The sequence below is a fragment of the Culex pipiens genome, chromosome 2, assembly GCF_016801865.2.
Source record: "Culex pipiens pallens isolate TS chromosome 2, TS_CPP_V2, whole genome shotgun sequence".
NCBI classification, from domain to species: domain Eukaryota; kingdom Metazoa; phylum Arthropoda; class Insecta; order Diptera; family Culicidae; genus Culex; species Culex pipiens.
In genome coordinates, this window is record NC_068938.1 from 170,897,853 (window position 1) to 170,920,261 (window position 22,409).

The window sequence follows — 22,409 nt, forward strand, 5'->3', positions numbered from 1 at the left end:
AAAAAAATATAGTTGTTATGCTGGCACACTTTTTTGTAATTTTGGTACCACTGCGTGATTTTGACATTTCGGGTGTGCACCATTCGTAACGCTATTTTCGCTTAAAAATCTGGATAGAATTTTTTGTTTGAAATCATTCTTTAGATAAGAAATGCCTATTATTTGTGTTTCTAGAAAAATCAGGAAAAAGCGGGAATTTGAAAATGGGAAATGTCGAGAATTCGCCAAAACCCGAGAAAATTTGGGAAAAAGCTCGGGAATTCCAAGCATACTTGTTTGAAAATAATGTTTTAACCTTTGATTTATTTTTAAATGTGCAATTTTCAAATTAAATTCACTCAAATCTTGAGTTATTGCAAATTGTTTAAAGAATTTGTCAATTCAAACATTTAGCAAAAAATAAGATTCTTATCAAACTGATTTTTTCATTGAAAAAAAAAAAATAAAGCTGTAAAATACCTTGTTGAATACCGATGTCTCAACAGTGATTCAAAAATTTAAATGAAATTTAATGTTCAATTCTGTTATCTTTAACTTTTTGCCATTTCCAGTTGAAAAGAAGTATCAAAAACTATACGTTTGCCAATTTAAAAAATAATCATTTAAATTACAAGTAGTGTTGAGCCTGCTTTTTTTTTTTTCAAAGACCAATTGTTTATGTTTCTACCCTGAATCAAAATAATGAGCTTCCATTTTTGAAGTATTTTTTTAATTTGTTGCTGTGTTAAATGGGCCAAAGCCGAACTGTAAACAAACAGTCTGCCCTGCTTACGTCAGTGGAAATTTACATTAGGAACGAGCAGGACAGACTCTTTTTTTGCACTCCGGCTTTGACCCATTTACATTGTTTTGCTTGGTTCATTTGTTTTTTTTTCTCCTGTGTTTACAAAAAATGGCGTATTAACAGTTCAATAGGCGAATCTGCGTTTGTAAACAATCAGTCTATCCCCCTTTTACTTAACGTGAACTGACGCTCGAGCAAAAGGGAAAGACTGCTTGTTTACAAACGCAGATTCGCCCTATTGAACTGTTATTAGAGGAGAAAAGCAACTCGTGACAAAATTTTGAGGCTAGGAATTTTGACAGGTATGATTTTCATAAAGTATTCGCCTCCTTTTCTCTCCTACAGAAAACTGGGGACAACGTAGTAAAGTGCCTAATAGAAAGTGAGGACAAGGCACTCAAAATGCAATGCCACTCACAGTTGGTCACTCAAAATTTACCAAGCGTTTAAATGGAAGGTGTTCATTTTTAGACAAAACCTATGGAAGAAGTAGAGATTGTAAGCACCTTTTCTGTGAGATCTTGGAGGTGCTCAATTTTTTGACAGAAAATCGCTGGGTTCTCAGTTTCTCGTGTCCCCACTTTCTATTAGGCACTTTACAACGTAGCTGTCAAACTAGGCCAAACAAAAAAAACTGTCACAAAATGAACTTTGAGCGATTTGTGTTCATTCCTGACGTCATGATTTTCTCATCTATACAGAATGCTGATAGTCGTTTTTCGATAATTGATATTTATCTATAATTTTTTTTTTTGAAAAGGTCCTAAAAGCTATTGTGTTTCATATGTTTAAAGGACCTTTTTAAAAAACTCTAGATATTGACCTTTCTTATGACGATTTTTTTTTAAAAGATTACTTAAGAAATTTCTATTTTTTCTAGAGTTTTTTTTTTTTTGAGAACATTCTTTAGATAATAAATTTATATTTTTTCTAGAGTAAATTTTCAAAACAACTTATGAAAATTTAATCTGAAATTTGAGCTTTCTGAAAAAGTCGGGAATTTTAAAAAAGGATTTGATTGGTCACCCTGGTTCGTCAATCAAGCCACCCTACAATTTTTCCAAAAACGCCAAATCGCAATTTCAGTGTAAGAACGGGCCTTGACCGATCTTATGCACTAGGTTCCCGACGAACACGCACTGCCCTTACACCTACATCTCACCCTTGCTCTGAGTCAGTACGAGCAGCACGCTAGAACACGCTTTGAGTGTTCGTGCCAGGCATGCACACCTTCTTTTCCGGTTACGCATTTTAACTCGGCTGGGGGTGGTACGTTACGTAGGGTTTGATGTAAGTATAAGCGCCTAACCATTTAAAGTGTGCCTATCAATTTTCATTAAAGCAAAAACTGTTTTATTTTAGTTTGAATTCAAAAACTAATTGTTATTTTACTGTGTATTGTTTTCTCCTGAAATCTTCCCTATTGTTAAGTCGTGTTAATCTGTTGCTATTTCTTCTGGCGCGGTGTTTTGTTACAATATTTGGTCCTAAGCATGTTATAAAAGTTTACCAAAAATACAATAGTAATATTTTTGTTAATCCTTTAACCATTCCATAAATTGAGTAAGGGCTCAAACCTCACTTGATTGAAAAAAAGGGTGAAGATTGAAAACAATTGACAGTAAAAGAGAATTTATTTTATAAAAATCAAGTATCAATAGTAAGAGAATGATGAGCGTATTTTGAAGAATAAAAATGAGAAGCTAGATGTATTAAATGTAAAATTAGACAATAGTTAATAAATAGAGATACAAAACAAGCTTAGATTATAGTAACGATAATTTATAGGACAGATAAAGAATTATTCAAATAAATAAATTCGCAATAAAATCAAAAAAGATTAGGCGAATGATAAATAGACTTGATATTACTAGTACATTAAGGAAAAGTATATTTTTAAGGAAAAAAAAACAAAACAAAGTTTGTTACAGCAGTATCAATTGATAGAAAAGAGTGGAAAACTTTGAGAGTTAAGAGAATCAAAAGTTAGTAAAATTAAAATCAAATGTTGGATATTAAATAGAAGAATCAGTGAAGAATTGGGAATCAGAAGAGCAAAATAAAAATAGGAGAAAGGTGGTAGCTGATAATGAAGAGAAGAGAAACCCCGTTGTGCGATGTTTCAGGTACATTAGGGTGGTCCAAATCCGGACTTTTTTGGGGCTACCCCCTGAAATCAAAGATTGTCCCATCACTAGGCTAAATTCCAAATTTGAGCTCATTCTGACCACGGGAACCCCTCCCTCCAATCGCCTAAAGTTTGTATGGGAAAAATCGTCAAAATGTATGGAGAAAAGCAACTGTTTTACTTTTTGACCTGTGAAAAGCGCCATAATTATCCGATTCTTACCATTTCTCAAGTGTAGAACCTTCATTAAATTTAAAACCAGTTTTCCGAAGACACCATATTTTTAAGATTTTTTCCTGCGAAGTTATTAGCGCCCAAAACTGACCATTTTTGCGCGGCCAGCTGTAAGGGGCTACCTAACAACGATGTTTATTTCCAATTCGTACACGCACGTGCTCTCTCTCAGGTTCAAACTCTCTCACGAGTTTGCTTGCCTGCCTGCCTGCCTGCCTGCTTACCAACAAGCGCGCGCTGTTTCTCTGCTTGGTCTTTTGTCGTCGTTTTCGTTTGCTATCCGCTGCGCTGCGTTCTTGGCATGTTTATTATCATTTTCAACTAAAATAGTAGGTTTGTTATGAGATATATTTAGCATATAAATTCTTAGATTATGTCAAAATTTAAAAAAAATAATTAATTTATCTGCTTTTGTTACAAGAAATACAATGAAGTTTTTTGAGATAACGGGAATTTCTTCTTTTTTTAAAACTGAATCCAAATGAGTGGGAAAACAACGAAGAGTATCTTAAAGGAAGGCAGCAACTGAAAGATCTGAAGGTCGTTAACGATTGTGCAGAAAAAGGTGTTTCCTTAATCGAAAAATTTACAGGTAAACTGACAAAAAATGAGAAACAGTTACAATATTTGTTGCAGGTGGTCGAGGAACACAGAAAGAAATTTCCAGAAAGTACAAAAAAAAATAATTTTAGAGAGTATGAATGAAAATTTGCAGCATTATGCCTTGATTTGTATTGATTGTTAATAAAGTATATTTTTGTAAAAAAAACTACCTAAAGGAGCTAAATTTGCATTACCTGAAGATTTTTTTAAATAATTGAACCATTATCACGTTTTTTAGCATAACAACTGCTTGTAATGCTTGGAAAAACAAATAAACCCTGTTCATTTGCTGTTATTTTTTAAATGAGCCTAAGCTGTCTTTTATTTTAATAAATTTTTTTCAGTGCACTTTTTTTAAATTTTTGACATAATCTAAGAATTTATATGCTAAATATATCTCAAAACAAACCTGCTATTTTAGTTGAAAATGATAATAAACATGCCAAGAACGCAGCGCAGCGGATAGCAAACGAAAACGACGACGACGACAAAAGTCCAAGCAGAAATACAGAGCGCGCGCTTGTAGGTAAACAGGCAGGCAGGCAGGCGAGCAAGCTCGTGAGAGAGTTTGAACCTGAGAGAGAGCACGTGCGTGTACGAATTTTCAATAAACATCGTTGTTAGGTAGCCCCTTACAGCTGGCCGCGCAAAAATGGTCAGTTTTGGGTGCTAATAACTTCGCGGGAAAAAATCCTAAAAATATGGTGTCTTTGGGAAAGTTGTTCTAAATTTAATGAAGGTTCTACATTTGAGAAATGGTAAGAATCGGATAATTATGGCGCTTTCCACAGGTCAAAAAGTAAAACAGTTGCTTTTCTCCATACATTTTGACGATTTTTCCCATACAAACTTTAAGCGATTGGAGGGAGGGGTTCCCGTGGTCAGAATGAGCTCAAATTTGGAATTTAGCCTAGTGATGGGACAATCTTTGATTTCAGGGGGTAGCCCCAAAAAAGTCCGGATTTGGACCACCCTAAGGTACATCCACAGCAGTTGACTCAACATACTGCGAATCAAAACAATACCGTCTACAATCACAAATTACTTCCCTTTCCCACATTGTCGCGCCCCTTTCTTTTAGCCGTCTCGACTCTGACCCGCGGTGGTCAAAGGTTTACGATCCGTTTCCACAGGCCACCAGCTAGGTCATCATGAAAACAATGCCAACGTGGAGGTAAGAAAATAGGACACTCGCAAGGAACCAGAGCTATACTGTTCTGATCAAGATAATTCGGATGATCTAACAGAACTACGGATGCAGTTAGTTACGCTCCTTCCAGGATGTTCCTTACGTGGACGTCAACCGAAGAGCACGCAACAAGGTCAGTGCCATTGCATGCTCTTAGGGTCTTAGGTATCGATCCTTGGCCTGCACAATTTTTCCAAAGACGCCAAATCGATCAGAAAATCCCGTCTCGAGATAATAATGTTGCAAAAAATTGCTTCTTTTGATTTAGACAAATCGAGCCAAACATTTCATTAGGGCACAAAACCAAAAACCGCGATTCGAGAAAATCGCTTGCAAAAAGTGGACAACTTGTTTCAATTCCTATTTAAAAAAGAAGCCTGACTGTTGGTATTTTTACTGATGATACTATAAAACACATCATTATCCTCAACTCTGCTTAAATGCTTCTTAATTTTTGTTGATTTTCGCAATAAAACTCAAAAATTAGGAAAATTTCGTTATTAGGCCCTTTAAACTTTCCAACTGTTGTTCATAATGGGCCCTTTCTAAATACAATTTCGAAGAGTGCTGAAAGGGCACTAAAGCGCTGTCACCGCATTGTTGTTTGGAATGATGTTTACGGGCCCTTTTGTTTAGTTAGAAATAATGAGGAATTCAGTAGAAATTTTGATAATTGGTGAAGTTTTGTGATTGAATAGTGTAAATAAGGTACGTGAAACATAAAAATTCTTCTAAAGTGTACTGAACAGCAGCCGCGGGACCGTATTAAAAATTGTTTTTTGACGAAGTTTTTCTCTGCAGAAATCCATGGTGAAAAGTAAACCAAACTTTTTTTTTAGGTGAATTTGTGTTAAGAATGCATGAAAAGTTCACTTTATAACACAAAAAGTTCCTTAAGTACGAGAAACTAACGAAAAATAAAAGGGCACATTTGAACTTTTTTTTTGGTTTGCAGTGAAAATGGTTATGTGCCCTTTTGTGTTTTTGATTTTTTCAATAGGAAATTGTTTGTTATCAATCTGATTCTTGGAGGGCATGTAGGGAGTGTACTATTGAATGGAATAGTGGAATAATCCCGTTTTGGTTTTGTGCCCTAATGAAATGTTTGGCTCGAAATTAGGTCCTAAAATGAAGCTTAGATTGCTGATATTATTGTTTACAGCGATAAAGCTTATTTTTCTCAGTACAATGACCCTTTGTACGACCACAAAGTGTTTAACATGGATTTTAAAATCAATTTTGAATAATTAACCTCGCGGTCCTTTTTGACAGCTCGTTCCAAGGGGACCATAGTTGATCCATCGGAAAAAATGTTGTCAATATTTTTTGCATTAAAATGAAAAAAAAAAAAAATGATCAGAAATTGTTTTTAATCGTGGTTTTCACCGTTGGACATAAAAATTTACATAGGGCTTTAGTACACAATTAAAAAAAAAAAAAATACAAAGAGATAAGTCGATTCGCAAAAACAAGAGAACCTACACAAATTGGGTACTAAAGCCCTATTTCAATTTTTATGTATAACGGTGAAAAACACGATCAAAAACCATTTCTGATCACTTTTTTTCATTTTAAAGCGAAAAAAATTAATGACGAGACAACATTTTTTCGATGGATCAACTATGGTCCCCTTGTAACGAGCTGTCAAGTAGGAACTTTTCTGTCAAGAAGGACCGCGAGGTTAATTTTTCAAAATTGATTTAAAAATCCATTTTAAACTCTTTGTGGTCGTACAAAGGGTCATTGTACTCAGAAAAATAAGCTTTATCGCTGTAAACAATAATATCAGCAATCTAAGCTTCATTTTAGGACCCAATTACAAAACGACAAAACTTTCAATCGATTTGAAATTGGGATTTTTATTGAATCTTAGCATGAATTGTTACAAAAAACAGAGTAAGCGCTTAACTGGTCGCCCTCGGCTTAAGCTCCTCGTAGCACGAGCGCAGGAAGATGTACGTCTTTTTCTGTGGGTTGTTGTACTCGTGACCCTTGGACCAATCGTACCCCACGGTGTACGCGAAGATCTGCCCGTTGGCGTTGAAGCAGCACTTGGTGATGGACTGGTCCATCGCTTCCGACGACTTGAGCTTGGTACGGGCGTCCTTGTCCCAGAAGCTGAACGTTCCGTCCGAACCGACCGTCGCCAAGGTGCCGTGGATGGGGTGGAACGCGATGTCGTTGACGGCGTAAATGTCCTGATAGCCGGAGGAACCGTTCGAGCGGTGACACTTGAAGGTGAAGTTGTCCTTTGGGTTGATCGGGTTCACGTACTGGATGGCCACGCGACCTTCGATGGAACCGAGCGCGTATCCGGTTGGGGTTTTCTTCTTGTCGCGGAAGATCGAAACCGTTCGGTGCTGGTACTTGAGCGGGCTCTCCTGCTGCTTGTACTGGGTTGGTTTGTTTTCCAGCGAGTAGATGAGGACGTGCCGTCCGGCGGTTCCCACCACGGCCATCGGATAGTCCACGTCCGCGCAGTAGCACCGTTCCGGCAGCTGGATCGACATCATCGGCTGGGGCGTTCGCGTGTCCCAGAACTTCAGCGTTTTGTCCCACGACCCGGTCATGAGGCAGGTGTAGTTGGTGCCCTTGACCCAGTGGCACGTCTTGATCGGGGCGTCGTGCTGGGCCACCTGGACAACCTGATCCGACGCCAAATCCCAGCACTTGACCTGCTTGTCGGCGGACGCGATAAACACCTTGCTGCCATCGTCCGCCCAGCACACGTCCAGCACCGGTCCGCCCATCGTCTTGATCGACTTCCCGACCGTTTTGCCGCTCTGCTCGACCTCCCAACAGCGCACGCTGCTGTCCCAGCTGCCGGCGATCAGAAAGTTCTGCTGCAACGTCGCCGGACTGAACTCCATCGCCGACACGGTGTCCTCCGGCGGGGACGTCACCTCAAAGTCCTTCATCGGGTTGACCGGGGCCACCGCCGTGGTGCCTCCGAAGGCGGAAGCGCCGCCCAGAGTTTGCGCGCCGAACATGGCTCCGGGAATGCTGTCTCAACACAGTTTAATTAGCTTCAAAATCAATTGATTGACTTACAACTCGTCAAAACTCACCAATTTAATCAGGAAACAACACGAAAGAAGCCCAACTAAATTCGATAAAGCGCGTTTTAGTTTTACACGCGCAGCTTGTTTGTTGGTCAAAAATTGCGGTTCGATTTTGTTTTGAAAAAAAAGTGACAGACGAGCGCGCACGGTGGGTTCGAGTTTGCGCGAAAACATCTTCAAAGGAAAAACATCGCACCGAGGGGTAGGATTTTCGTGCACACCTCCGTTTCTCAAACTTTGCGCCCAACTGTCAGTCTTGCTCGATGCACTCTTTTCTTCTTCATTCGCCGTTCAGCAACCGACCGCGGCAGTCGTGTCCCGTTGTTTGCGTGCCACTTTGTTGTCGCGTCGCGCAGTCTTGAGTGTTCTTTTTTTGCCAAGTGACCTCCCGAAGAAATCGAAAAAAATCAATACCCGTTAAAGCGGTTCCCTGCAACCATGTTCTGCTGCGTGCCCGGATGTTGCTCGCGGTACGGCAAGGACAAAATCTCCTTCCACCAGTTCCCGAAGAAGAACGGGCCGCGCTTCCAGCGATGGCTCGAGGCCATCGGCGGAAAAATGGCAGAAGCCTCGTCCGGGGCGTTCGTCTGCGGGCGGCACTTTGTCAGCGGGAAGGCGGCCCGGTCCGCGGACACCGACTCGGTCGACTGGGTGCCGACGCTGTACATGGACGGCATGGGCCCGCCGGCCTTGACGGGGAGCTCCGACGGAGCGGTCTACGAGAAACGGCCATACGTGCGGGCGGCGACGAAAGCGGCGGCAAAGGCACCCGCGGAAGAAGGTTGGTGGTGGTTTAGGGGAGGGTGGGGTTGGACGGCGTTTTTCGGGGACCGGGATAAGCTTGTTTTCGAAGGATTTGGGACGTTTTTGCTGTCGAGAAAGACGAAATGCGAGACAAACAGTTGGGAACAGGAAAATGACACGGCAAAAATGGGCTTTTTTCATGAAAAAATTGTGGTGAAAAAATTCCAGGTCAAAATGGCGTCGACAAGCTGAAAAATTTATTGCTGTTTTTTCATACGATTTTTTTTTCGTTCTGTTCATGGCGTTGAAAACATGATGCAATTCAGTGTTGGCGTAAAATATCGTTTTGTTGGCTTTGGCGAGTTGAAAATGAGGCCAGATGGTAAAAAAACATTTTTATTTAAAGTTAGTTTATTTTTTTTAAACAACTTTCAGCTAGAACTGCAAAAAAAAACTTTGTGCAAGGTTGTTAAAGAACAGTTTAATTTGAAAAAAATATGTGTTGGTAATAAATATGGGAAAATATGATCAAAAAATGTGAATAACGAGAACGATAATTTTTGTAAACAACCTAACCTATTATTTGGAAATTTTATTCAAAATTCATTTTTCGATCGAGGAGTGTCTAAAAAAATTAAAAAAAAAATGACGATAAATATACTACACCAACAAATCTAAACAAACATTTTTTGATTACTTTTTCAGGGTGGCCACTCATGTCGGGAAATCGGGAAAAAGTCGGGAATTTGTGATTTTTTGTCAAAGAGCCGGGAATAACAAGCATACTTGTTTGAAATTTATTTTCTAACTCTTGAATAATTTTGTCATTTTTTGTACAATTTTCAAATTAAAAACAATCAATTTTTTTTGTTGTTTTTTGTTTGAATTCATTATTAAGATAAAAAATGCCAATTTTTTAAGTTGAATATGTGAATATGTGACCCCATTTTCAAAACACCATTTTTAAATTTGGGACAAGGGGGCAAAAAAATGTTTTTTTTTTGTGCGTTACGTAATAAAAGAACGCTCCCATTGATAACCAATAATGCAAGCAAAACCATGTAAATGAGCCGAAGCCGAAGTGTAAACAAAGAGTCTATCTTGCTCACGTCAGTTCGAGCCAAACATTTCACTAGGGCACAAAACCAAAACGTAAACATTTGGGATTATTCCACTATTCCATTCATCAGTACACTCCCTACATGCCCTCCAAGAATCAGATTGATAGCAAACAGGTTCCTATCGAGAAATTAAAAGTGCAACATGGAGTTAAACTTTCTGTCAAGCTTCTGTGAAGTTTACCATGACAGTTGCGAAAGTTTAACTCCATGTTACCGGCTCACATCTCTCTTTTGAATTTCTCGATTGAAAAAATCAAAAACACAAAAGGGCACATTACAATGTTCACTCCAAACCAGAAAAAAGTTCAATTGTGCCCTTTTCTTTTTCGTTAGTTTTTCGTGGTTAAGGAACTTTCTATGTTATAAAGTGAACTTTTCATACATTCTTAACACTAATTCACTTCAAAACAAAGTTTGGTTTACGTTTCACCAAGGATTTCTGCAGAAAAAAAAACTTCGTTGAAATACAATATTTAATACGGCCCGCGGCTGCTGTTCAGTACACTTTTGAAGAATTTTTATGTTTCACATACCTTATCTACACCATTCGATCACAAAACTTCACCAATTATCAAAATTTCCGCTGAATTTAGCGCTTTAGTGCCCTTTTAGTTCTTTTCGAAATTGCATTTAGAAAGGGTCCAATAACGAATTTTCTAAAATTATCAGTTTTATTGCGAAAATCAACCTAAATTAAGAAGCATTAAATAGAGTTGAGGATAATGATGTGTTTTATCGTATCATCAGTAAAATACCACCAGTCAAGCTTTCTTTTAAAATAGGAATTGAATCAAGTTGTCCACTTTTTGCCAGCGATTTTCTCGAATCGCGGTTTTTGGTTTTGTGCCCTCATGAAATGTTTGGCTCGAACAGTTGAGGTTTACATTAGGAACGAGCAGGATAGACTCTTTGTTTACACTTCGGCTTCGGTCCTATTCGAGGTCCTATTACTATGTTTTGCTAGAATTCTGGAGCAACACGAGAAAAGGGCGGATAATCATTGATTTTGAAGATCCCGAGGCAACATCTGAAGCAACATTTGAAAAGGGCACATAAAGCTATTTTGCAAATTCCGAGACAAGGGAGAGTTTTTTTAATACGTAACGCAAAAAATTTGATTTTTATACTCATTGTATTGTGTATTCGTAATTTTGGAAAAAAGAGCAATAATACTTTTTTTTATTATGAAAATTGTGCAAAATGGAAATACATATAATATAAATAAAACCTTAAAGGAAAGCAGAAGTGGTGTTATAAATTCTGTAACATTCTTAATATTTAACCTATTTAACGAATCTTTTCGCACTCGTCAGCAAAGTTGTTCCCTGGAACACGGACTATGAGCTAACACACTGAGAGAAAAGCTCCTATTAATACCATAAGTTAAGTCTTATGAACGAGGTCCCAGCTGTGTCCATTGAGGCCCTCACAAAATTCATAATTAAGCTTATGAAAGCATTAGCAAAGCTTATGAGATCAGATCGAATCAGCGCATGCTTTACGTAAGATTTTCCAATGCTATTCGACCAATGCCATGTTGTTGTTTTTTTATAAGAACTGGCTACAAAGTTCATAAGATTTTCCTATGGATTTTATAGCTTGGACATTCACTATTTACAAATGTCAGCAGTGTGAAAATAGTTTAAGACAATGTCATTTCACCCAAACTTTAAAATGGCGTCGGAAGAGCAACTTGTGGGAAGTTGTTTCAGAGTGGAGGACCCGTAAAGTAAGTTATTGCTTTTTAATTTTTTATGGCATATAAACTATTACTTCATTACATTTACAGGACCTTGACTTCAGTTTCACACTCGAAGTCGTTTCCGTAGGCTCGATCCAGATCAATAGTGAAAACGAAGCGACGAGCCCATCCCAGAGCGCTAATTCACCGATCGAGACGCCAGTTGGAGGCTCCGGCAAGGACGGCATCTTGTGCCCCCGGCCAGAACGAACTCGCAAAATCTAACGTAAGTACTAGGGTGGGTACGTTTTTCAAAAAGTTCTCCGATCAAGTTTTAGTATGGTTCCCCTTGTAGGGCATGCCCATAGGGACTTTCATGCCAAATATCAGCTCATTTGGTTGTAAACTGGCTGCGCGCATCAGGGTTAAAGTTTACATGGGAATTACTATGGGAAAATGGAACTTTTTGTTCAAACGCTCCTACAGGTCTAGGAAATTAACGCGCCAACTTCTGGTATGGTCAGGCCTATGGGGAATGGTCTGGAGAACACTTTCCCGAAGAGAGCATATGGATTTGTTGTCCCTAGACCTGGCGCATCGGCAAACAATGCGATGTCTCCGGAATCAACGGTTTTCCCTGAAAAAGCATAAAATTTTCCTTAGCATGCTATGAAAGTTTGATGAACACCGCGACGCCATATGTCAGACAGCTCCCACGTGGGTGAGAAACTGCTGGAATATTCAATTGCAAACCTTCTTTTAACTAAAAAATGATCATTTCGAGCAATCCTGATATTATTTAGTTGAATTCAGAATCTTTGCATAGCAAATTTGTATTTTTTTGCAAACATTTCCACCACGTGGGAGCTGTCTGACATATGGCGTCGCGGTGTTCATCAAACTTTCATAGCATGCTAAGGAAAATTTGATGCTTTTTCAGAGAAAACCGTTGATTCCGGAGACATCGGATTGTTTGCCGATGCGCCAGGTCTAGGGACAACAAATCCATATGCTCTCTTCGGGAAATTGTTCTCCAGACCATTCTCCATAGACCTGACCATACCAGAAGTTGGCGCGTTAATTTCCTAGACCTGTAGGAGCGTTTGAACAAAAAGTTCCATTTTCCCATAGTAATTCCCATGTAAACTTTAACCCTGATGCGCGCAGCCAGTTTACAACCAAATGAGCTGATATTTGGCATGAAAGTCCCTATGGGCATGCCCTACAAGGGGAACCATACTAAAACTTGATCGGAGAACTTTTTGAAAAACGTACCCACCCTAGTAAGTACACATGTTTGAAATTGAACCAGAAATTAACCTAAATTTCATTCCACAGATCGATCCGGTGGAATTAATCCCGAGCTTCAGTGAGAGTGACGCGACGAGCTCTTTCCAGAAAACAATTCTGCCGATCGAGACGCGAGGCTCTTGCACGTCCCGGATCGCCGTTCTTTGACCACCAAGTGCACAGATCTCGTGGCCGCCAGACAGATCTGGTGCGAAATCGGAGAAATCCGGGAAAGTAAAGAGGACATCCCAGTGAACCTGTCTTGGCGCGGCTCTTCGGGGACCGGTGATGAAAACGGATTAGAGAGCATCGTTCTGGAGAACTTTGGCCTTCACAGTTTTCCAATCGAATCTAGATCTCAATTTGATATGTATGCCAGTATAAAACAATAATAATAAACACTGATATCCATAATACAGTCGACTCTCTGGTTGTCAATATCCAAGGGACCGTCGAGGAAGAGAATCATCAGCTTACAGAACGATGCAAAATGAAGACTCGATTGAAAATATTTTTTCTTGATACCCAGCTATGGGAGAGAATCATGGCAACGTCCATCAAACAAAAACAAACTAATGTCAAACACCCTTCAAAGCTTCGTTTCGCCAAGAAAAATGTCTATGCAAGCCATGAGAAAGTGAAATTATTGACAACCGGAAGAGATTTTTGAAGCAAACAGAATCCAAGGGACCGTCGAGGAAGAGATCCTTCAAGCAAGGGAAAATATCGAGGAATGAAGATAATTGAAGTATGCAGATTGAAGGGACTGAAGAATTCATCGATAGATGGAGAATTATTGATATCGAGAAGATCGACAGCTAGAGAGTCGACTGTAACATAATTATTATAGTCATAAAAAAACTTCTTACAAATATCATAAGATTGCTCTATGAAAAACACTGATATCCATAATAAAATAATTGTTGAAGTCATAAAAATCATCGTACCAATATCATAAGACAGCTCGATGGAAATCTTAAGTAGCGGCTTTGTCAAATTTCCCCTCTCAGACATAAGAAAATCTTATGACATTCGAATAAAATCCTGATGTCGAATGGTCATAAGACGTTCTTATGGATTTCGCCAGTACTTTTTTCTGAGTGATAAAGTTTTTGAAAAATGCAAAAATCGTTAAGGTGCTCAAACAGGCAAAAACCAAAAGGCACCGATTTTACGGGTTAAATCCCATTCAAACTTCAAAGTCAAAGCGCCAGGTCCTGTCGCAACCAATCAAGCTCATATATATTTGGGATTCGGGCACCCAGCGGATAATGTCTTGAAATACCCGCTAAAATGACCCTTTTGTTAAGTATTATATTTTTATTTTTTGAAAATATAAAAAAAATATATAAAAAATACACTTTACAAAAAACGTTACTTAATCCACCGGTTTCCACAAAGTTCATAAATAACACTTAAGTGCTTATAACTTTTGAAAGGGTAGTCAGATCTGCAATCTATTAAACTCGTTGCAAAGGTCTTTTGATAACCTATCCAACGACAAGTCGCATGATAGATCCGGACAACGTTTTCATCGAAATATATGATATCCGGCCTCTAAAAAGTTCATAAATAACACTTAAGTTCTTATAACTTTCGATAGGGTCGTCAGATCTTCAAACTTTTGAACTCGTTGAAAAGGTCTTTGAATACCTTTCTAAAAATGTATAACATGACGAGGTTTCTTACAAAAACCACCCTTTTTACAATCTTCCGGACTTTTGTTAAATTAGTTTTTTTAGCATAACTTTTGAATTACTTAACTAAACTTTATCATTTTCAATAGCGACTTATGGGATAACTCAGTGCAATTTTTTTATCAACATCCCACCACTCACACAGACATTTGCTCAAAATTTGATTCTGAGTCGATATGTATACATGAAGGTGGGTCTAGGAGGTCAAATTAAGAATTTCGTTTTTCGAGTGATTTTATAGCCTTTCCTCAGCAAGGTGAGGAAGGCAAAAACAGTCCTAATCCAGGGTGGCCACCTCGGGAAAAAACCGGGAAAACCGGGAAAAAACCGGGATTTTTATCCACCGGGAGAAAACCGGGAAAAACTCAGGAATTCGACCGACAAACCGGGAAAATATTTTAAGTTTCGTTAAAATTTGACAAAAGCCTCTTTAATGTATTCAATATGTTCTTTTCTCAATAAGAATATTTTTCCTGTTATTCTAAATGAAGAATTCGCGAAATCTTTGTTTAAATTTGTGTGATAGACTCATGCTTCTTGGCTATGGATTTTTTTTCTGTTGTATCCTATGATACTTTTACCAGGTGAATTTGTTTTTTTTTTAATAAAGCAAAATGTTTGCTCTACCAGCGGTTCTCAACCTGGGGTACATGTACCCCTGGGGGTACCACGAGTGGTCTCAAGGGGTCCGGAAGACAAACCCCGTAATGGCAGACATTAACCCATCTTTGCTAGTTTTGCATAAAATTAAAATTAGGATTTTTTTGTAAGTGGAAAATATGGATATCATGGTACGAAAACAACATTACAGTAAATATCTCTCTAAATTTAAAGATCAAGACTTTTCCTTCAAATTGTCACACAAAATACACTCTTTTAAAATATTTTTCTTGGCCTGTATCTCAGCAACAAAAGAATGGATCAAAAATGTTCAAAAAAGAATGCAGTAAAGAATTTTCTCAATCATTTGATTTTTTAGAGATAAAATAGAATTATTTTTTAATTGAAAATAGCTACAACTTCAAAAAAGTATGTGTAGTATGTTTAAATTTTTAAAAAATTTGAAAATTCAAAGAACAAGCCATAGTCTCAACATTTTAATGCAAAAAGTGTTAAAAAATGCATTTTACGCTAGTTCAGTTGTTTTGCAATCATTATTCTTCAAAAAATGTTAGATTTGACGAAAACAAAAAAATGAACACAAAAAAAATAAAAATCGAAAATTTTCAAAAATTTAAAAGATTATTAAATCAACCCAAACATGCTTAAAAATGATTCTAGACGCAAGGGAATGCATTTTAAATTGATTTCAGCTTATTGCACTTAAATTTCCATTAAAATTTTGATGTTTTTTGAAGAAAAAAAAAATAATTTTTTGTCCCCTGATTTTTCGGGGCAACAAAAACTTTAAATAAAATTTGTATCCGCCTTATGTGTTGTTGAAAAAATCACAGCACGGTAATTTTTTAATTGTTTTTACCATTATGTGTTTTGGGTTTTTTAGAAAGTATTTTTTATTAAAATTATTCTAAAAAGAAAGCTTCAAGGTATCGATTTTTTTTACATTTGTATGGCACTTTTCCTGCACTGCTGCCAAAGTGTATATATTTTTGTTTGGACTAATGATGCAAAAAGACTTTTTTGGTCAAAAAGAAAGTACTCACATAATTTTAGCAAAAAAAAATTCACAAAACTTTTTTTCAAAGAAAATTAACGAGCATTTACATCAATGTTGATAACAATGTATTTTTGTAAATCTATTTTACAAAATTAATAAATTCTATTTATAATTTATCTTATTTTAAAAAATTAAAACGATTTTTGATGAAAAAAACCCAATCATTTGAAAATTAGAGGTTTGATTGATAACAGATAAAAACGGCTTCGTTTACAACTTACTTACTTTTTACTCAAGATTTGAAAGCTTTCTTGAGGAATTCAAACTTTGAACCAAATGTATGCGTTCAAAAAGTATGATGATATTAACGTTAGCCTAGAAAACATTGTAATTTGGTTTAAAAACATTCCAGAAAATTCCTTCTGGTCTCGGGAGAAAACCGGGAAAAAACCGGGAAATTGAAAATCGAAATCTGGTGGCCACCCTGTCCTAATCCTAATAATTATTCATTGGTGCCTTTCTCCTTGCGCATGAAACAAAATGATATAAAAGCTTACATAAGGAGATATTACACTATGGCAAACAAACAAACAAATCGACGGTAACATTTCAAAAGGCATCATGTACATTTTGACACTTTCTGATTTATTGCATATTTTGAAAGTACTCCTAATAAGCTACCTCTCCACCAAAAATGAGCAAAAGTTACTTCAGTAAAGTCTGTTTAATCATGATTTTAAATAAAGTAACATAAACAAAATCTCTTCCATCAGCAGTCCCTGTTTATATAGCCCTGTCAACCTGTCAAACAAAAGACTACATGAACCTCGTGACGAAAAAAAAGCAACATGAACAAAGCGCCATGTACATTCGGCGAAGAAAAACGAATCATAACAAAGCGTCCCCCTCAATGACAGCAGGGTGATATAGACGTTGATGATTTCAAAAGAAGTTATGTTTGTTTTTCTCAATAAAAATTACGGAAATAATGTTTTATTGAATTTGAATGATCAAGTATCAATAAAAGCAACGTTTTTCATCGTTTGTTATCATTAGAACATCTTATTTTGCTTTTATATTATAATGGGAATTGAAAATGGATGCTCAACATTCAAATGCGTTTTTCTCAAAACGCATGGTTTGTACATGATGCTTTTTGAAATGTTGGCGTCGAAATTCGAATTATTTCGGCCAAACTTGTTTGCAGCAAATTCGCAAAGAAGACAAAATGTATGCAACCTGACGTTTCCGCAAAAAACTGGCGAACAAACAATGCAGACAAGCTGCCAAAATGTGTCAGTTTGTTTGTTTGTTTGCCGTAGTCTAATACCTACTTAATACGTCCTTAAGTTGTAAGTTTTTTTTCCGATCTGTAGTCCCAAAATTAATATACAGTGTATTCTTAATGAATTACAATTCTAGAGTAAATTTTCAAAAGGTCCTATGCGACAAAAGTAAACAAACTGAGTTATTTATTGCATGAAATTCTGCAAGCCGAAAACTACACTTTCCGCTGATCCAATTTATTAAAAGCCTTTATTTTTTTCAGTTATTTATAAAATACAAAACAACCTAAAACGATTCTCAATAAATTCTACACCAAATAATTATAGGTCGTTTTACCACGTGGGAGTCCTATGTGCATTTGGGTCAAACGTGCACATAGAACCTTAGCAATTTAACTTATGATCCATTTATATCATTTTTCAATTATGATGCATGTACGCTCATATAAAAATGACCAAGGTGCATGATTTTTAGTTGATTTGTTAAGTCGTTTTTTATGAAACTCTGAAACAAAAATATTTTGCAATCTTTATGTTTGTCCAGTCCTTGCGCAACGTGTAGTCATCAGCTGATCGAGAATATGAAATGTTTCAATGCTTGCAGTGCGAGAGAGAAACCGTTAGGAGAGAAAATCGACCAATCAGTGCTCTCGTAGGCATCTGTCAGATAGGTTCATGGAAAATCATCCTATCCGACAAGGTAAACAATCTTGCACATAGGAATTTTCATGTTTGCGGCTTTTCAGTTGTTTTAATTTGCTTTTTTGTTTTAAAAGTGCTTTAAGCTGAATACTTGTGTCCAGGTAAGTTTTTCCTAGAAAATAATGCGATGACTGCGTTTTGGCAGCTGATAATTAAATTTAAAAAAAGTGTTTCTTGCGTTTAATTTCATATTTCATTTCAGATGTGTGGCACCCGGGATTGGACGCCGTAGGGACGAGGATTCGCCGAAGGCCATCCTGAACCGGCTGACCGGCCATGTCCCGTGCGCGGCCAACGGGTACGCCTCGCTGGCCAGCGTCGACTCCATGAAGGACTTTGTGGCCCAGCTGGCGCGACTGTCGCCCTTGCGAAGCTACATCGTCGTGCTGGAGAACGCCGAGCGGGTGCGCGACATGGACCACAACGTGCTGCCAATGTTGCTGCGACTGCCGGAGGTGACCCGGCTGAACGTGTGCGTGCCAGTGCGTGCTGCTCGTGTCGGATTTGCCGTTTGAAAAGTACTTTGTCAGGACGGGGCTCGCGCCGGTAGTGAAGCTGTTTGAGGCTGAGTACAGCAAGAAGGACATTTTGGTGATTCTGATGACCGATTTCGAGGCGGTGCGGGGTCAATTAAGGATTGAGTTGGAGTAAGGGTTATTTTGGATGTTTTAGGGCGATTTGTGGTACTGATTGGTTGTACTTTTTAGGTCTTACAAGCATGCCAACTTGTCGGAGGAGGAAATTGATAAGCGTCTGAAGATTGTGGAGATGCTGACGCCCGATTTCTACGAAAACTACCTCAACATCTTCTGAACGTGTTCTTCAAGGTGTGTCGCGACTTGAAGGAGCTGCATCTGGTTGCGCTCGAGTGCTTCCACAAGTAATGCGAACCGACGGGACGGGACGATTGCCGCGGACGACGTGACCCGGCTTTGGCAGAACATTTCTAAAACCATGAAACTTGCCCTCGGGACAATCTACATGCGCATTGGGAACATCAACCAGAAGTTACTACGTCCCATCACCGTCGACGGCCAGACTTCTCCGGAATCCGTCGAGCAGATGCAAACGATGAAGCGGCTGGCGCAAAACCTGGAACTGCCTTTCTACGCCAAGTTCCTGCTGATTGCGGCGTACCTCGCGAGTCACAACGCCGCCAAGGAGGACAAACGTGAAACGACTGTTTATGAAATATCACGGCAAGCAGAAGAAGCGCCTCCAGTCGGTCAACGCAAAGGTAAAGGTGTCGGAGAAGATGGCCACCCAGCTGGGACCGAAGGCGTTCACCATCGACCGGCTGTTGGCCATCTTTTACGACATTCTGGACGAGAAGGTCGGCTTGACGTGCAACTTATTGGCGCAAATATCAACGCTGATTCATCTCAAGTTCCTGAACTTTGCCTCAGGCGAGGGAACCATCATGGACGGCAGCGCGCGACTTCAGTGCACCGTATGAATGGACTTTATCGTGCATATCGGCAAGATGGTCGGCTTCAACGTGAGACAATACCTGTGCGATTTCTTCTAAGCTTGCGCTTGCGTGTGTTTGTATTTATTAAACTCAACTTGTTACTATTTTCAATAAAATTTATTCTGGTAAATCCGAGATGTGAATCGTTTCGCTGAGGGTGGTGCCGCGGGACCGCAGCTGAAAGAGGCCAATCTGGAGACACTGGTCGCGCAGCAGCAGGCAGTACGGGACGGCAATCGAGTCGAGGTGGTGCAGCTGTTAGGCCAGGGAACGACCGCCGTTACGCTCGCAGCAGTCGAGCACGGGAAGGTTCGCTTTGCTCAGCACGTTGCACAGGTGTTTGGCCAGGTCGCGCAACTTCGGCATTAGGGCGGGGTCTGGAAAGCGAGAAAGACAGTTACAACTCAAATCAGAAACAAGAACGCAGTACTTACCGTCGGAAAGACACACGATACCACACTTGAACGGCGCCAGCTTGCGGTGAATCCTCACGCTTACATCGCTGCCACTTTCAAACGCATCTAGCACGATCTGCAGCGTGGCCACTTCGACGCACTGACGCAGCCGCAGCATACTGGGCCGAATCCTTTTACTGCTGGTTCGGCCCACCTTGAATCGAAAGTCCCCCAGCTCTTCCTCTAGGGCGGCGGCGTTCGCCGGAAAGAGTTCCAGCTGTTCCAGCGTGAGTTCCTCTCCGCCAAGTCCAATCGGGCTCAGCTTAAAACCGTCCACAACATTATCCCCCAAACCTAACGCTACAAATTTACTATCCCTACAAGCTTCCAGCAGCTGTCGGAAGCCCACGATCCCCTTTCCACCAACCATCCCCCGCTCACTCCCTCGGTTCCTGCTCGAGTGGAATATTTCCCGGTGGCGCCACAAAGTTCTCCTCCTCGGTAGTACGTGCATTCCTCAGCACATCCTGCTGGATGTTCCCGTCGGACACGCGGTCCTCGCGCAGCGTCAACCGCTCCCGCTCCAGCACCGTGTACAGCGGTTCCACGCCGTCGGTGTCCACGGACAGAATCTGCGACGCAAACTCGATCGCGTCCTCGAGCGTCCGGTGGGCCCCGGCGCTGTCCAGATCCACCAGGCTTAACAGCTCCAGCAGCTGCACCGTTTGGGCGTCCACCGGAATGCGGGTTGGTGTCGACTGACCGTCAATCGTAGATTTGTGTGGACGCTGGGGAACCTTGCTCGGATGTTTAAGCTCGTGGAAATTGATCTTTTGCCGGGTGCTCTTTTCCTGTGTCCCGGATAAATCGGCCGGCTTCGTTGAGGCAAAGCTCCTCACCAGCGAGTGGAGGGTGCGTCCCGGGGGTGGTCGTAGATGGAACGGAATTCTAATCATGTCACACGAGGGGCCGAACTACGAAGGAACACGGGATTGATAAGCTGAATGTGGGTTTGTTTTGAATGTTGCGTGATGCGCAAGAGGAGAATCAGCAGTCGTCATCGTCTGTAATAAAAATTAAACGCGAAGAAACGAATAAATTACGAGCTGTCACCGTACTGTAAACTCGAATAAAAACTTACCTGAACACAAGTGTTTCAATTTGAAAAAAAAAAAACAAACGAAAATTGTCAAAACATCCAAAGTTCTATGCGTACTCTGAAAAATATTATTTACATTGCCGGATAGGTCGATTTTCCAGCACCTATCTGACAGATGCCGACGAAAGCGCTGATTGGTCAGCTTATTCTCATAACGGTTTCTCTCTCCCGCTCTGGAAGCATTGAAACATTTCATACTCTTGATCAGCTGATGACAACACGTTGCGCGAGGGTGGGGTAAACATAATTATAATAAAAAAGTTGTTTTGTTTTAATCAGGATTTGAATTTAATTTGGAAAAGTCTTATGTGCAATGTTACACGAAAAAGGTCCAATGTGCTAAGTCCTATGTGTAAAATTTGTCCTATGTAACGTGTCCTATGTGCACTCACAGGTCGTATGAAACAAATTGCTTTAGAAATCAGTTTAAACTAGACTTTTGATAATTCCCGTTAAGTACACATAAAACGCATCGATTAAGGTCCATTTTGGCGTTTTTAGAATTCAAAAATACTCAAACGTGTTTAAATGGGATTTAAAAATGTTACACAAAACTTCAACATGAAATTTCTCAGAATGAGGATTTTGCACATAGGACCTTTTGAAAATTTACTCTAGAATTAATTGTAATTTTTTTTTTCAGTATTTTTTTATTTATTTGAAAAAAAATCTGAGTTAAATCTATTAATAAAAAAAAACCTTTTAAAAATGTTTGAAGTTGAAATTCCTAAATTTTGGAATAGTAAAAATTTAGATAATTTGATGTACAATTTTTTTTAATTTTTATTTGTTTTATTTGCAAACAATGTTTTTTTGGCTGAATGAGGTATGAGACTATGGCAAAAATCTAGAGTTTTGTGTTTCATATAAACCTGGGTGATGAATAGAGAGAATGCGTAACGTGATTTTCGAATGATCCCACTTTGTTTACATCTACAGAGTAGGAGGCTGCTCAAGCACAAGAATGACTTTTTTCTTACTGGCTAATGAGCTGTATTATAATCAGTAGTATGTGTTCTATTTTGTCTAGTTTTTGTCATCTTTTGCTGGAAAATTGTTTGTGTTTTCAGGTTTAGATCGGTTTGAAGATTATTTTCTTTTTTACGGGTGACAAGAACTGCGGTCATTCTGCAAAATCGTGGATAAATTCCCTGGCTAATTTTGGAATCCTGCTGCTCTTCCTGGTCTAGCTAAAAAAGATCGCTAATTCTAGCGAAGTTTATCCAACAAACAGAGCAGATTTTC

The 22,409-nt window shown here is 39.2% G+C and overlaps 3 protein-coding genes and 1 pseudogene across 3 annotated transcripts in view; 2 read left to right on the forward strand and 2 right to left on the reverse strand.

The window, feature by feature from the left end:
- Positions 1 to 6,771: 6,771 nt before the first annotated feature.
- Positions 6,772 to 8,144, reverse strand: LOC120431544 (protein Rae1). The gene is made up of 2 exons (XM_039596653.2): positions 8,007 to 8,144; positions 6,772 to 7,941 (listed from the first exon to the last, which is right to left on the reverse strand). The coding sequence occupies exon 2, from the start codon at positions 7,926 to 7,928 to the stop codon at positions 6,843 to 6,845; it is 1,086 nt and encodes a 361-aa protein (XP_039452587.1). The 5' UTR covers positions 7,929 to 7,941; positions 8,007 to 8,144; the 3' UTR covers positions 6,772 to 6,842.
- Positions 8,145 to 8,274: 130 nt separating this feature from the next.
- Positions 8,275 to 22,409, forward strand: part of LOC120431539 (uncharacterized) — a 264,144-nt gene continuing 250,009 nt past the window's right edge. The window contains exon 1 of the mRNA XM_052707977.1: positions 8,275 to 8,781. Within this exon, the coding sequence (XP_052563937.1) occupies positions 8,439 to 8,781 (343 nt within the window). The 5' untranslated portion in view covers positions 8,275 to 8,438. The remainder of the gene's footprint in view (positions 8,782 to 22,409) is intronic.
- On the forward strand, positions 8,888 to 19,745 carry LOC120431541 (origin recognition complex subunit 5-like; annotated as a pseudogene).
- Positions 20,317 to 21,347, reverse strand: LOC120431543 (glutamyl-tRNA(Gln) amidotransferase subunit C-4, mitochondrial-like). The gene is made up of 2 exons (XM_039596651.2): positions 21,147 to 21,347; positions 20,317 to 21,069 (listed from the first exon to the last, which is right to left on the reverse strand). Exon 2 carries the CDS (start codon positions 20,959 to 20,961, stop codon positions 20,443 to 20,445), a length of 519 nt encoding a protein of 172 aa, XP_039452585.1. The 5' UTR covers positions 20,962 to 21,069; positions 21,147 to 21,347; the 3' UTR covers positions 20,317 to 20,442.